A 16154-nucleotide genomic window follows, 5' to 3' on the forward strand; every position below is an offset into this window, starting at 1 on the left:
CTGAACCCATGTTTCCTGCAGTGGCAGGCGGATTCTTCCCCACTCAGCCACCTGGGAAACCTTGATGCTGATACTTAACCATATATGGTAATATATCAGAGTCCAGTCAGGAGACAGAAACCACATCAGTCATTTGATCAGGAAAAATTTAAGATAGAAATATCTCTTTTCTAAACTTTTTATTTTATATTGGAATATAGCCTGTTAGGGTGCTTCCCAATGGTGCTAGTGGTAAAGAAGCCTCTGCCATTGCAGGAGACATAAGACGTGTAGGTTTGATCCCTGGGTCGGGAAGATCCCCTGGAGGAGGGCATGGCAACCCACCCCAGTATTCTTGCCTGGAGAATCCCCAGGGAGAGGACCCTGGCTGGCTACAGTCCATCGGGTTGGAGAGAGTCGAACACGACTGAAGCGACTTAGCATGCCTGCACATGGTCTGTTAACAATGCTGTGACAGTTACACGTGGACAGCAAGAGGACTCGGCCATACAAATACTTGTATCTATTCTCCCTCAAATTTCCTTCCCAGATGGGAATTTCTAACTAACGAAATGTGGGTAAATAAAAGAACTCTAGAGAATATAAGGCAGATGTCAGCCCTAGAGACCAGCTCTAGATCTGAGGGAGGGTGTCCAAGAAAGGATTAAACATGAAGAGCACCCCCTCCGCAAGTCTCCAAGGCTGATTCAGACACTGCAGAGGGTGTGGCTGCAGCCCACTGGCTGGTAGAGATTGTACTAAGTGCCATGGGTAAGGTGGTCCCCAGTAGGTGAGCAGGAAATCACCCACCTGTGAGTCAGTGAAACTCCCTGGAGAGTGAGTATCACAGGGTCTTTGCATGCTGCTGGGAGCTGTACCACAGGGGATGAAAACAAGACCATATCGTAGTTAGAAAGCCCTGTCCCCTGGTACATCTTGCCCTGTCTCTTCAGTGGCCACTTCTGGAAAAGCCCAATATTACACCATCTGACAAAAGCAAAAATGTTTGCACAGTCCAGCTCCAAGAGGGCAAGGCAGGCAGAGAAGGTCAGAGTAGGAGCTGATGGGCAATAAAATAAAAACTGGCATAGGGCTTGCTAAATGTTCTTAAAGGTTCAGGAGCCTTTGTACTCTGAATTTCCCTTCATCTCTTAATATAACAATATGATACTATTTATGATGTTAACTTTCCCTCTTCTGGGTGTTCTAAATCTATGATCACTCCTGGGCATATACTCAGAGAAAACTATAATTCCAAAAGACATGTGCACCCCAATATGCATTGTAGCACTACTTACAATAGCCAGGATATGGAGGCAACCTAAAGGTCCATCAATAGATTAATGGATAAAAAAGATGTGGTACATATATACAATAGAATACTACTCAGCCATTAAAAGGAACAAATTTGTGCCATTTGCAGAGACGTGGATAGACCTATACAAAAACAAATATCATATAGTAAGACATATATATGGAGTCTAGAAAAACGGTACAGATGAATCTATTTGCAAAGCAGAAAGAGAGACACAGATGTAGAGAACAAAGGTGTGGATACCAAGGTGCTAAAGGAGGGAGGGGAAATGAGAAGATTGGGACTGACATATATACACTGGTATGTATAATACAGATAACTAATGAGAACCCAGGGAACTACTCAATGCCCTGTGGTGACCTAAATGGGAAGGAAATCCAAAAAGAGGGGATGTGTGTGTGTATGTAAGGCTGGTTCACTTTGCTGTACAGCAGCAACTAACACAGTGTTGTAAAGCAACTACACTCCAATAAAAATTGTTAGAAGAATCTATGATGAGCGAAACTGACCTATCTGAAAAGGTTTCCTAAATGGTTACACTAGTTCATTTCAGCAGAATCTGAATTTTTAAGAAAAGAGATGAAAACAGAGATGTTAAGGAATGTGCTTAACATTACACAGCGAAATAGGAATGAACTAGAAAGTAAAATGTAAAATGTGTCTCCCAGGCCAGTGCTGAAGACCTTCCATCATATCTGGGATCTCTAGATCAACATAGTAGAGTGACCAAGTGTTCCTGAGGGATTATAGAAAGCTCTGGGCCGTGTTCCCATTGAGCAGAGGGTGGAAACCCATTGTCAAGAAGGGCTGTTGCTGACCTGTTTCCCACCTTCTCACCTCAATGAGCAGGAACAAGAGCAATTAGCTCCTATCTATGATGCCTGTGCCATGTACAAGAAAGCTCTCCAAGAACTGTTTTGACTGAAAGGCAGGCTGAAACCTAAGAGAGTAGGGGGGTCCACAGAGCCAGGAGGCAGACTCGCTGAGAATCAATAGCCCTCACTAATTCCAGAGATGAACCCAGAAAACACCTGGCACTGTTTCAACACACTGCTTATCGTCACAACAAGCATAATTAATCTCCACGATGATAAACAATATATCACAGCAGAGGACAAAGTCTGTCTTAATGCAGTGATGTTTTCAAATATAGCTGATACCCAATCATCTCTTCTGAGAAACTTGGGACTAACCATTTCCCATTATGTAGAGGCAACTTTAAAGGGGATGTTGGGTGATGACAAATGTAGCTGCTTGTCAATTCTTAATTCCTAACTCGTGAGGAATTCCACAGTCCTCAAACTGTTTTCTCGCAGGGCAACAGAAGGATTAGCTTGAGGGCTCCCCAACAAAAAGGACACTTGCAATTCCGCTCTTTGATAATGTCTCAGCACTGTTCCTGGTGTATGCCCCATTCCATCCTGCCTACACCTCTGCAATAACTGCACAGCAGATCTTCAGAACTTGTTCATCTTGCCTAACTAAAATTTTATATCTGTTAACTGCCTGCCTGCATGCATGCATGCATGTTCAGTTCTGTCCAACTCTTTTTGACTGCATGGGTTGCAGCCCATGTAGGCTCTTCTGTCCATGGAACCTTCCAGTGGGTTGCTATTTCCTACTCCAGGGAGTCTTCCCAACCCAGAGATCAAACTTTCTTCTCCTGAGTCTCCTGCACTGGCAGGTGGAGTCTTCACCACTGAGCCACCTCAGAAGCCTCCTAAGCGGCAATATCCCACTTCCTCCTCCCTCCAGCCCCTGGCAACTACGATTCTACTCCCTGTGTCTAAGAGGTTGGTTATTACAGATTTCTCATCTAAGCAGGATCATGCAGTATTTGTCTTTCTGTAAACAGCTTATTTCACTTCACATCATGTCCTCCCGATTCATCCTTGTCATTGCATATGATAACATTTCCTTCTTTTTTAAGGCTATTAAAAAATATTCCATTGCACGTGTACACCACTTTATCCATTCATCTGTCAAAAGACATTTGTTTCCAACCTTGGATACTGTGAATAGTGCCACAGTGTACATGAGAGTGCAGGCTTCTTTCTGAGATCCTGTTCTTTGTTTCTGTTTGCCTTGTTTCTATTTTTCCTCTCTGGGTTTTATCACTAACGCCTAGTCTACTGATGTTAGGGTCTTTCCTTCAGATGTAAAGATCATGATCCAACTGGTTCACGCTCAATCACACTGCACTTTGGGGATTAGGGTGAGGGAGATGGGGAGAATGAGCCCCGTTCTCCTGTCCCCATTCCCCTCTTCGCTCTCACACCCACTGCCCACCCATTCACGTGTGAACACAGTCCTGCAGGAACTGACGTCAAGTTCCTGACCTGTGGCATTGGCAGCATTGTTGCAGGTACCGTGGAGTTTTATAAACGTGTGACTGTGTGCCTGTCCTCAGGAGGCTGATGATCCCAAAGAACCCGTGGAGCCTGGGGCTGGGGGCTGGGCGAGTTCCTGGCTGTGACTCTTGCTCTTTCCCTGTCTCCATTCAACTGGGAGATGCAGACTGAAGGCCTTCTCCCTGGGGACAATGCCTTTTCATTACCAGCAACTTCTCTTTGGCTCTGACATGTAACCACCCGGGTGGCTGCCCGTCACCACCCCAAGGAAGACGTGGCAGCATCAGCCTCACCTCGAGTTCCTGTTTCTTCTCTCCTCCAGGGCCAGAGGAATAGAAGGTCGGGGGCCAGCCCACCACGTGGAGGCAGAAGCAGGGCAACTCGTCCTGTGTGGACACCCCCAACTCCCCGCACAGCGGTCTCTACTATGGGATCTCTGGGCAGCCCTGGGGGACCACAGGGAGCTCGGAGATGGACGTGAGTCCCAGGCAGAGCTCAGCGCTCTCCAAACTAGACCGCCTTCCATCCAGTCTGATTTCCCTGGATAAGACAGTCCCTGAGGCTGACTCCATCAGTGAGCTCCCCTCCTGCAGAGAGAGCAGGACCTCATAACCTTCACCAGCCAAGGGTGGGCATCTCCTAGGGTCAACGCTCGTTCTGCAAAAATGGGAGAGGGGGAGGGTGGGGTGGGTGGCCCGAGGTCTACAGCGCCCCGTCCCCTGGTCTTCTCTCAATACCATGCTCCTTCTCTCAGAAAAGAACCAGCAGCTTCCCCTGCTGAGTCTAAATCAATAAAGGCACAATTACTCCACCCAAGGATGTCAGGGTTTTAACTTGGTCTTTCATTGCAGGATAGAATATTTTGTCCTTTGTTAAAGCAATTTCACACAAACACACACATTTCTGTTCTTGGGCAGAAAGCCTTTGCTGACATCACCAGTGCCAAGAACTGTCTCCCTTATCCGTCCCAGCTCCCACCCCAGTGCGTGGCACACAGGACTCTGGCAGGTGTGTGAAGGATTGACTGACAACCTACCCCTTAAATCTGAACCACATTCTACAGTTTCTAAAGAATGTTGGGATTATGGTGGACGAACCATCAGACTAATCTCATTTATCCTCTAGATCACATTAAAATGGAAATAAAGGAATAAAAGCATTGCAGTCCACAGCAACAACAGAAAAAGGCCATCAGCAGATATCAGTCCCACACCATCTCTGAGGATGGAAAGAAGCAAGTGGCTGGGGTAAAAGATGAAGCAAGCAAGACTGGCTTCCCAGCATCAGAGTTAACAAAAGGGACACATAGGAACCAGGCTCCACAGAGGTTATCAACGTTACAGACGTTAACAATGTAAAACTTACAAAACCAATAATATCCAGATGGGGAAATGGCAAGAAATCTCAGAGAGTTATTTCTTCTACTTTCCAATTAAAGAGTTGACATCACTGGCTAAAATTGTGTTGTGGAAGAAATAGAGGTGGTGTGGTGATGATGGTGGAGATGACAAGTAGCATTTTTAGTAATACTACTAATAATGATAATAATAGTTCCAAGCCTTGGTATGTTTTCTTCTACGAACTTTTCTTTCTTAAATTACCAAGGTATTTTAAAATTCAAATTTTCTTGTCAGCTAACGTTTTTTTCTTGTTTGTTTTATGAAATACAAGGAGTCTACTTCTTTGTCTTCTTGCATCTATAAATAAAAAGGAATTTAACACTTTCGCAAATAAAATACAGCCTAGAGTAGGATTTTGTTGTTATAAAATATGGGGTCCAACCACTATTTATCCACCAGCCATTCCTCTGGCTGTGGATTCGTGGATGTGACCCGTCTGGAATGATGATTCTCTAATATCACTGATGTCATACAGGGGGCGCTGGGATTTGCCCTTTTTTCTGTTTTAACACTTATTGAATACATGTTATTTAAAAGTAAAATGATAAAACCTTTCAGAAAAAGAAGTCACACGCCGGCTTCATTCAGCCGCAGGGCAGGCGGTGGTGCTGGCGGGGAGGCAGCACCTTTCCAAGAGGCCGGATGCTGTGGACCAGGTGTGCACCAGGTGAGTCTCAGGTGCTGTGCTGAGCGCTGGGTAGGGCCGAAGGAGGGACCTACATTCCCATAGTTGAAGCCAACCAGGACTTCAAGGTGAACAAATGGCCGGATGAAGCCGTAGGGGGACGGGGAGAACACTGGGCCAGCGGGGCAGGGGTTCAGGGAGCCTGGGGGAGGGGAGCGCAGGGCTTGCGTGGTCACGAGCTGGTCGGTCTGTGAGCTCCATCTAGTGGGCACCCCGGGGACTGCCGCCCGTGATCCCCTCTCCTCAGAAAAAATTGAAGTCAACCATAAACGCTATCTTGGCAGTTTGCAAAATTAAAGCGGTTTGGGAAAAGGTGTGCTGGACTCCGCAATAAACTATGCAAAAAAAAAATGCATTGAACTTTAACTTGCCGTTTCTCTCAGGAAGATTTAATGTACAGCTGGCATGCCCTGGGGGGAGGGGAGAGGCTACAACAATTAATTAGAGGCTGCATCTATGCCCATGGGTGGGGGGAGGGCAATGGTTAGTGCCACCCTGTTAGGAAATATTTTAATTTCATCACTATTCTTAAGTGTCTCCTGTTTAAGCACGATGGAATTCTAATGAAAAGAAGCTGATAACATCTATCATATTCTTACTTTGTAATAAAAACTGAATATAATGTTGCCTTATTGAATCCTCAAAGTAACCTGTTGAGGTTGCCCTAGTGAGAATTTTAGTACCCGTTTTACAGATAGAATGACTGAGGCACCAAAGGCAGGCTCAGGTCACAAAGCTTAAGGAAATGGCAGGTCAGATTTTAGTTGTGGCACTTTGACGTCTCTCAGGCACACAGTTCAGTTCAGTTGCTCAGTTGTGTCCAACTCTTTGCAACCCCGTGGACTGCAGCACAGCAGGCCTCCCTGTCCATCACCAACTCCCGGAGTTTACCCAAACTCATGTCCATTGAGTCGGTGATGCAATCCAACCATCTCATCCTCTGTCGTCCCCTTCTTCTCCCGCCTTCAATCTTTCCCAGCATCAGGGTCTTTTCAAATGAGTCGGCTCTTCACATCAGGTGGCCAAAGTATTCACGCCTCCACATTTCCCCAGCTGCGGAGAAGGGGTTGTCCCTTCACTGACCAGGACAGAGGCAGGCAAAGTCTTTTGGTTTGCAAGGACTCTGGTTTGTCATTTCCAAACAGGAGCCTCAGAGGTGGCCCCTGGAAGTCAGTACCCACAAATGCTTGCATATCCCCAACCCCACATTTTGATAAATAATCCAGTTCACCCACCAATAGGAAAAGAAGTTTTTCCAAAAGAAATTTACTTCAGAATACAGCCTTTTGATGATTTTACCACCTCTAAGGGCATGTAAAACAGAAGCACAAACCCTTCACTTAATCGCTCTCAATTTTGTCATTCAGGGCTCGTTACCCAACAAAACAGAACAATTCCCAAGCAGGAATCTTTGATGAATGCGCTGGCCGACAGACGTTTTTGGTGAGATAGGTCATAAATATTCATGGTATTGACGCAGCCTTAGAAATTTGTCATGTCACATTCCTGCAACAGAAACACCCAGACTTCTATCACTTTGTTCCTTCAACTGACAGTCACCAGTTTCTTTCCTAGACTTGCTTCTTGGTTCTGTTTTTCCTGATCATCTTCAGGTATTGTATGTCAGCCAAGTTTCACCAAAAAAGACACAGATCAAAGGAACCAAATATCTTAATGGGTTTCTTCCTTCTCCTTTTCCAGTTTGCTGACTCCATTTCATTCCTCAAGAACAAATCTTTTCATATTCTTATTTTTTTAAGTCAGTTAGGAAATGATAGAGCATCTCCATCCAGCTACGGGGCAATTTTGGAGATAGGTTCTCTGAATAGGCTCGTTGGCATCACATGCTTGGCTGTGGGGAGTTGACCTGCATCCCACACTTTAGACAGACGCATATGGCGGCACTTACAAAGTGAATGTCTTCAGTCTTATCTGACCAAGATGCTTATTTCTGGTCATTTGTAAAGTACATCCACTAGACATACCTTCAGCTGGACAATTTAAAATTACTCCTTTCAGCTGTGAACATGTTGGATCAGTCAGGTGAAACTGTGTCTATATAACCAAGGGAACCAAGTTTGCCGACCATCCTGTTTTTCTTATATGTAAGTAAGGCTTGAAGACAGAGCTGAGTCAGGTTTATTCTGGATTCCCACAGCAAGGTGTTCTATGCAATCTCCAACAAGTAATTATACTCACAGATTTGTTTTGGTGGAAGAAGGGAGACTCGGGTCTTCTGGATGGACTTTTGAAGTCAGGCTTCCACAAAAAATACCTTTCAAAAGTACTGGAATCTCTTTCTTGTCCTGGGAAATGAAGTCTAATCAACACTACTGAATGTGAACACTTTGTAGCTGAGTTAATGACTAAAGACCTGATAGCTTTTAGAGTCATTATCCAGAACATCCAATCTCACTGAAGATGCTGAAGGTGTAGGATGTAGCTGCCCCAAATCCCATCCAGATCTTAGTGGACAAGTCCATGGCATATGTGCACCCCTCCCCCTTCCTGCCCTATAGTGGGCTAAATAGTGTCCCCTGCCCCCAATTCATGTCCACTGAAATCTCAGAATGTGACCTTATTTGGAAAGAAGGTCTGTGCAGATATAATTAGTTAGATGAGGTTATACTGGATGAAAGTGGTGAAAGTTGCTGAGTTGTGTCCAGCTCTTTGTGACCCCATGGACTATACAGTCTAGGAATTCTCCAGGCCAGAATACTGGAGTGGGTAGCCATTCCCTTCTCCAGGGGATCTTCCCAACCCAGGGATCAAACCCAGGTCTCCTGCATTGCAGGTGGATTCTTTACCATCTGAGCCACCAGGGAAGCCCAAGAATACTAGAGTGGGTAGCCTATCCCTTCTCCAGCGGATCTTCCCAACCAAGGAATTGAACCGGGGTCTCACGCATTGCAGGCAGACTCTTTACCAGCTAAGCTACCCAGGAAGCCTGGTGTACTGGTTGAGGGTGGACTCAAATGCCATGACTGGGTCCTTATAAGGAGGGGACATGCAGAGATGCTGACACACACAGAGGCTGAGAAGGGAGTGATGTGGCCCCAAGCTAAGGAATGACTAAAGCTGGAAGGCCAGGAAGAACCTAGAATCTTCAAGCCATCAGAGGCAGTCGGGCCCGCTGACACCTTGGGTTTGACGGTCTGGCCTCCAGAACCATGACAGAATCCATCCCTGTTGTTTTAAGCCATCCAGTTGGTGGTAATTCTTCATGGAAACCTCAGAAAACTAATGTAGCTTGCAAAACAGACTACTGACTGATCACCATCCTCATTCTTGCATCTAACAGCCACTGCCATATGGCACATGATGTAAAACCCACCTTCTACCTCCAAACCAGATGAAATTTTTACAAGAGGCATGGTAGTAACCTCCCCCCGTCCCACCAAAAAAACCATGAGAGAGCGAGAGAAAGAAAGAAATGGAAACCACCTAAATATTCACCAGTAGGGAAACAGACTATGGATAAGCCCACAGCAGAATATTATAGAGTAATTTTTTTTTAAATGAGTGAGGCAGCTCCATTCATCTGGGTACGAAAAAGCCTCCAAGACATATTGCTGGCTATAAAGAATGTGATACTCAATGCAATGCCCTTTGTTTTCCAACACAGCTATGCAAAAAAAAAAAAAATCATTTGCTTTCTGCAGCCAGGTATCTGTGTACGAAGGTAGATACAAAGTCTTGGATGAGAAAATTAAAATGATAAAACATAGTTCATTCAGGGAAAAGGGTTGGAATTGCGGGTAGTCAATGAACACTTGAGCCTTACCTGTGAGGTTTTAGGAGGGTGCATTCAAGCCCTCTTGAGATTTTCTTTTTAAGTTTTAAATAAAACAAGACAAGGGACCAGAAAAAACCTCACTGATAAGCTTTCAAAGCTTTCTGAGTTACACTCATGACTTAATTACTTAAGACCCCCTAGTGGGTCCCCCTGGGACCCCAAGAGGCCCAAAGATGCCTGCTGGACCTTCCCTGGGGGGAACCATCTCTCCTTAGAGCTGGCTCAGGGCTGGAAACTCCCAAGACAAAGGCTGTCCTCTCTGAACCCTAGGCCACATGCAAGCCAATAAGCAAAGGAGAAAAACACCTGCAGAGGGAGGGTGAGAGACACTCCATGAGAGAAAGCAGGAGCTTCACATGATTAAAGTCCCCAAGTGGTTGGCACCATCAGGACAGTCATCCCAGGACAACAAGGGCGTACAGAGTGCTTGGAGTTTCAACAAGGCAAGTGGAGTGAACTGCCGTCATTGGGGCAGCAGCCTGAACCCTGATGTCAAGGGAGCACAGTGCCAACAAATCATACATTAAAATGGTTTCACGTGACTCTGTCCTGGGGGTGTGTGTGTGTGTGTGTGGCAGTGGGGGCAAGGGGGTGGTGAGCAAGAATCAGGAAAAAAAAAGAAAGAAAAGCATATCTTTCAGAAATGTAGCGTTCCCATGGGCAAGCTGCAGTCAATATTCACCAGCCTGGGCTTCCCCTGACATGCACCGCCCCCCCACCCTCTCCCATTATGATAACTAATCTGTACACATCACACTGGTGTTCTGTCTAATCCAACGACCTCAAAACACCATGGGGCCAGAAATCCCTTCTATCCTTCACTGTGTGCGCTACTCTTCTGAGCTAACTGCCACCACTTCTATTTCTGATGACTAACGTAATGCCAGGCTCTATTCTGAGAAATTCCCACATGTGACATCACCACAATCCTGGGCCAGTTTCCTGATGGGGAAACTGAGTCACCGCAGAACACTTAAGTCATTCCCCCAAGGTCACGTGGCTGCTAAGTGTCAGAGGCAGGATCTGAACCCAGATCCAGAGGCTGTGTTCTAACCACTGCGCTGCTTGACACTGAGTGCCCCTCAGGTCTGAGTGTGCCATCCACTCAGATCAGTTTGAACCTCTGTCGCCTGTGAAACAGGGATTAGGAAATCTGAGTTGTCGCTGAAGAAAAGGAGCCCAGGGTCCCTGCCCATTATGACTGTCACCGATATCCTCCTGGTCCAAGTCCAAGATGGGCGTGGAGCCTGGGGAGTCTTTTCAAAGGGAAACTTGTGCCACAAACACACACACCCACACAAACCCAGCTCCATAGCACAACTAGGTGTGCACCTTGTGGCAACTTATTTATTATTATTGTTCCTCAGTTTCCTTATCCACATGATGGGATAATAGATTATTATCTATTATATAAGATTGCTTATAAGATTGCTGTCTAATGAGTTAATACATCTAATAGGTCAATAACTTTCCCCGCAAATATATCTGCGTCCTGATCCCAGAACCTGTGAATATGTGACCTTACATGACGAAGGGGCTTTGACGACGCCATTGAGGTAAGGATCCTGAGATGGGAAGAGTGTTCTGCAATATTGTCCAGGTGGTCCAGTGTAATCAGTCCTTATAAGAGGGAGGCAGCAGGTTCTGAGTCAGAGAAAGAGATGTATGATGGAAGCAGAGGTCAGAGTGATGTGCGCTAAGTACCGTGGGCACCTCCAGAAGCTGGAAAGGGCAAAGAACAAATTCCTAGAGCTTCCAAAATAATGCAGCTCTGCTGACACCTTGATTTTGTCCTGCAGACCCATCTCAGACTTCTGACCTCCAGAATTGTAAGATACATTTGTCTTGTTTAAAGCCACTCTGGGCTTTCCAGGTGGCACTAGTGGTAAAGAACCCGACTGCCAGTGCAGGAGACATAAGAGATGTGGGTTTAATCCCTGAGTGGGGAACGTCCCTGGAGGAGGGCTCGGCAACCCACTCCACTATTCTTCCCTGGGAAATCCCATGGACAGAGGAGCCTGGCAGGTTACAGTCCATGAGGTCGCAAAGAGTCACACAGGATTGAAACGACTTGGCACGCATGCACGCAAAGCCAGTCTGTTCATGGTAATTTGCTACAGCAGCAAGAGAAGACTAATATAGACACCGAGAACTAGACACTGGAAGACCTGTGAAATGTCATCTGTTACTTCCAAGGCCTGGAAAAGCTGCCCCTGGCTTCCTCTCCAAGCTCATCTCTCTCCAGTGCCTTTCCCCAGCTGTCTGCATCCCAGCAGCTTGGCCTTCTTTCAGTCCCTCAACTTAAACAAGCTTATTTCCTTTTGAAGATGCACACTGTTCCCTCTATCTGCAATGCTCTTCCTCCACAGCCTTCTATAGCTGATTCCTCTTGTCAGTTAGTTCTCAGAGCAAACATCAGATCCTTAGACAGATGTTTTCTTGATCACTTGACACTGTCCACTCCCATCCCTGTCTCTTTATTCTATGACCCAGCATAAAGTTCTCCATAGCATGCATCTGGTGGTGGTCAGGCATCCACATGCACCACATGCACCACATGCATCTGCCGTGGTCAAATGTACTTGTTTCTTGTACTCTGAACTCTCTTCTCCTAGAATGCAAGGACCCGGAGAGCTGAGACTGTGTGTATCTGTTCATCACCATTCACCAGAACACAGAGTAGACACATGAATATTGTTTGCAATAGAGAAGTATTTGTGCCCAAGCCTTGGCATAAAGTTTTAGGTCAATTTGGCTAAAAAGGAGTCTGATTATCTCTTGCTTTTTCCTAGCCTGAACCTGTGTGTCCAGCTGCCTAGAAACTCATCAAGTGTGTTCATTTTTGATTCCAACCTTTTTGAAAGATAACTTTTTTTTTAATCTGCATGAGTCAAGCTGGGCTTTTTAGTTTTAAGAACTGTAGCAGAATGGTGGGCTGCAGCCCTAAATGCCAAGCCACCCCTGGAAAGAAATCTCTAAGCTCAAAGCTGGGTAATTGGACAGAAAACCAGAGAGAAGTGAAAGACAGTGAGAGACACAGTGGGGAGCTGGGGGTGGGGGAGAAAAGAAACAACTCATGCTTTCATAAAGAAAAGAAGAGAAGGGAAGGGAAAGAGGAGGCAGGCAGGATAGGGAAGCAGAAGGGAAGGGAAAGAGGCACAGTTAGCATTTCCCCAGGTGACTGCCCTCAAACAAAATGCAGATCACTGCTGATGCAGATCATCCCCATCTATCTAGCCTTCAAGAACTAGATGATCCCAGTAGCTCAGATTACAGCATGGGATTCAGTCCTTCATTCAACAAATACTAAGTGTCCCAGGCATTGTTCTAGGTACTGGGGACCCAGCTGTGGACAAAACTGACCAGAAGCCTACAGTCATGGATCTCTCCTTCTGGGGAGGAAGATAGATGATAAATCCTAAATCTCAAACACTGATAATATCCATGAAGAAGATCCATGAGGGTGAGGATGTGGACAGAGGGTGATGAGGAAGGGGACGGAGAGCCAGTTTGGTCACTGTGGTCGGGGATGGTATCTCTCTATCGGTTGAACCAAAGAGAAGGAATCAGATGTGGGGAGATGGGGCAAGCATGTTTTGGAGGAGAGAGAAGAGTCAAGAACACAGATATGGGAGTTGCAGAGTTAATTGTAGGATAGAGGGTTTTATCTGCAAGGATCTCACCCCTGGTACCCAACTTGAGTATGGATGATAGAAGCACTCCCAGAATGTCCTGAAATCACTGAGTGTGGACCCTCTTTCTTTGGTTCTAGATAGGAAGGTCAAAGCAGTGCAGAATGCATTTGAACAGTTCCAGTGTGGGGAAGGGTATTAGGAATACGGTGCTCCTGGGGTTTATTCCCTGGGACACACCAGCACTGTCCTTTAAAGTTCTGGAACCTTGTCCATGACCTTGTTCTCAGATGTGGCCCCTGAGCCTGGTCATGAATGGAGCTTTGGCCAAGCTCAGAGGAGAAAGCTGGCCACCCACAGGCCAGAAACAGAAACATACATGGTTTCATGGACTCTGGGACCCTATCCAGGTTCAGCTGGTCAGTTCCCAACAAGGCTCTTCTGTCCATATACATTTTAGAGTTTTCTAATCCCTAAGCCACGTGGCAACTCTCAGGGCAATTGACCAGCCACTGTCAACTGGTCACTCAGCATAGACTCAGAGCAGCTGTTCCCATCACACATGCCTGATGGATTTCAATGCAACCATCTTCTCTCAGGAGCACTTGGTCCTGAGATGGATATAGGATGAGACAAAAAAAAGAAAAAGAAACACAGGTTCTCCAGGACATGGTTCAACAGCATTCACAAAGGAAAGGGATTTATGCAGCAAACTTTGAATAGTTTTTAAGGAGGCATTAAAGGCAAGCAGGTAAATAAAATATAATTTAAGTGCATTTCCCTTGTTCAAACAGCTTCATCAGGTGCATAGAAAACAGCAGATTACAAAATGCTCATTGTTTTAATATTAAAAAAGTACTCAGGGAATTCCCTGGCAGTTCAGTTGTTAGGATTTGGGGCTTTCACTGCTGGGAAGCCACTGCTGGGTTTCATCACTGGTGGGGGAACTAAGATCCCATAAATTACACGGCAAGGCAAAAAAAAAGGCCTTAAGGAAAACATCTTTGTGACACTGATTCTGCAGCCTGACATCTCACCATTGCAAGTGGGACGATGCCCACAAAGGAGGTCTGGCTGACAAAGATCTCGGAGATGACCAGCTCCCTTGGGGCGTCCTCCACAGGGTACTCCACCTGCCAGGTGATCTGCTGGGCGCCGGACAGGCCACTGCTGTTGTCAACTCCGAAGTCCACTTGCAAGATCTCGTAGAAGGAGCCATTTGTTCTGGAAAACAAACACACACGGTAAAGTGCAGTTTAAAACTGAGATTCAGCAGAATGTCAAGCACGAGATGAATTGCCACATTCCTCTTTGTCAAACTGAAGAAGGATCGCCAAGTTCAACAAGTCACACAGCAGTGTCGATAGAGCCTGATTCACAGGCTGCCACAGATGACCCACACCTCAGAGTGGACGCACCATCCGTCTTCAGGGCGCTGTGGAAAGCTGACCGTCCTTCCCCGAGGGAGCAGCTCAGACCGCGCCGCATCTCTGGGCACTGTCACAGCTCTGCCCTCCCCAGCCCCGCGTGTGCCTCCACCATGATCCAAGGGCCACACACAGGACGTGGCCAAACCCTTCATCCAGGGCCACCATCACTCCAGCCCTGAGACGTAGCCTGGATCTGGCTGCTTCTATTGCTACTTACCTGTGTGTCTGTGGACCCGTGGTTCAAACTCTGAGCTTTAGAATTTGGGAAGAACATCGGTGACTACATGGACTTGTGGGAGCATGATGAGACCAATTTTGGGAAAGGACCCCACAACATGCACGGTTTGTGATATCAACTATAAGCCACACAGTAAGGGACCATGGTGGACTCTTCATGTCCACCTGAAATGGGATGGGATGGGATGTAATGTAAGAAATCCCCACCTGCCTTCCTTCATGGAGTTACAACATGGTACATATATTTGGAGGAGGGGGAGAAAGTGGACAGGGCACACACAGGTGAAAAGGAGAAGTGCCATTCTCAGCACCTTTCGACACAGGGAGAGCCTCTCATCGCTGACATGAACTCGTAAATTATAGGCTGACTCCTGTCCTGACAGGAGAAGTTACTGAACAGAGAGTTAAAAAGCCACCCAGCATGGGATTCGTGAGTGACTTTCTTCCGTAAGTCTGTGTCTATCATCCTGAATCTAGCTGTACCTGGATCCAAGGAATGTTAACAGCAAGTGTGACTGATTCATAGCTCCTAAAACCTCAGTCACTCAGGTGTAGAGATTCTTGCCCAGCAGAATCTCCTATCACGGACAGCTCCCTCCCACTGAAAACTTTAGGCGGGGAGAAAACCACAGTATTGACAAAATAGCTATCGTAAATTTGTCCTTTAAATCTTCCCTCTAGCTCCTTGTAAGAAAGACAAATATCATATGAAATTGTTATACATGGAATCTAAAAAAAAAAAAATGGTAAAAATGAACTTGTTTACAAAAACAGAAATAGAGTCACAGATACATAATAGAAAACAATCTTATGGTTACCATGGGAAAAAGGGAGAGGAGAGGAGGAATAAATTGGGTGATTGAGATTGACATATACTAACTATTATATATAAAATGGATAACTAATAAGAACCTACTGTATGGCACAGGGAACTTCACTCAATACTCTGTAATGACCTGTATGGTAAACAATCTAAAAAACAGTGGATATATGTATAACAGATTCTCTTTGCTGTATACCTGAAACTATTGTAAATCAGCTGTTTTGGTGTTCAGTCACTAAGTCATGTCTGACTCTTTGCAACCCTATGGACTACAGCACTCCAGGCATCCCTATCCTTCATTATCTCCCAGAGTTGGCTCAGACTCATGTCCGTTGAGTTGGTAATGCCATCAATCAACCATCTCATCCTATGTCACCCCCTTCTCCTCTAGAGTCCTCAGGGTCTTTTCATCAGGGTCTTTTCCAATGAGTCAGCTATAACCCAATAAATTCACTTTATCCCAATAAAATTTTTTTAATTGTGGAAAATTTTTTACATGGGGGGAA

General features: G+C 45.8%; 1 protein-coding gene across 1 annotated transcript in view; it reads right to left on the minus strand.

The window, feature by feature from the left end:
- The window catches only part of TMEM132B (transmembrane protein 132B), a 229058-nt gene that overhangs the window by 70888 nt on the left and 142016 nt on the right, over positions 1 to 16154 (minus strand). Inside the window, exon 3 of the mRNA XM_043489046.1 lies at positions 14196 to 14382. Within this exon, the coding sequence (XP_043344981.1) occupies positions 14196 to 14382 (187 nt within the window). The remainder of the gene's footprint in view (positions 1 to 14195; positions 14383 to 16154) is intronic.

The sequence above is a fragment of the Cervus canadensis genome, chromosome 1, assembly GCF_019320065.1.
Source record: "Cervus canadensis isolate Bull #8, Minnesota chromosome 1, ASM1932006v1, whole genome shotgun sequence".
Taxonomy (NCBI): Eukaryota; Metazoa; Chordata; class Mammalia; order Artiodactyla; family Cervidae; genus Cervus; species Cervus canadensis.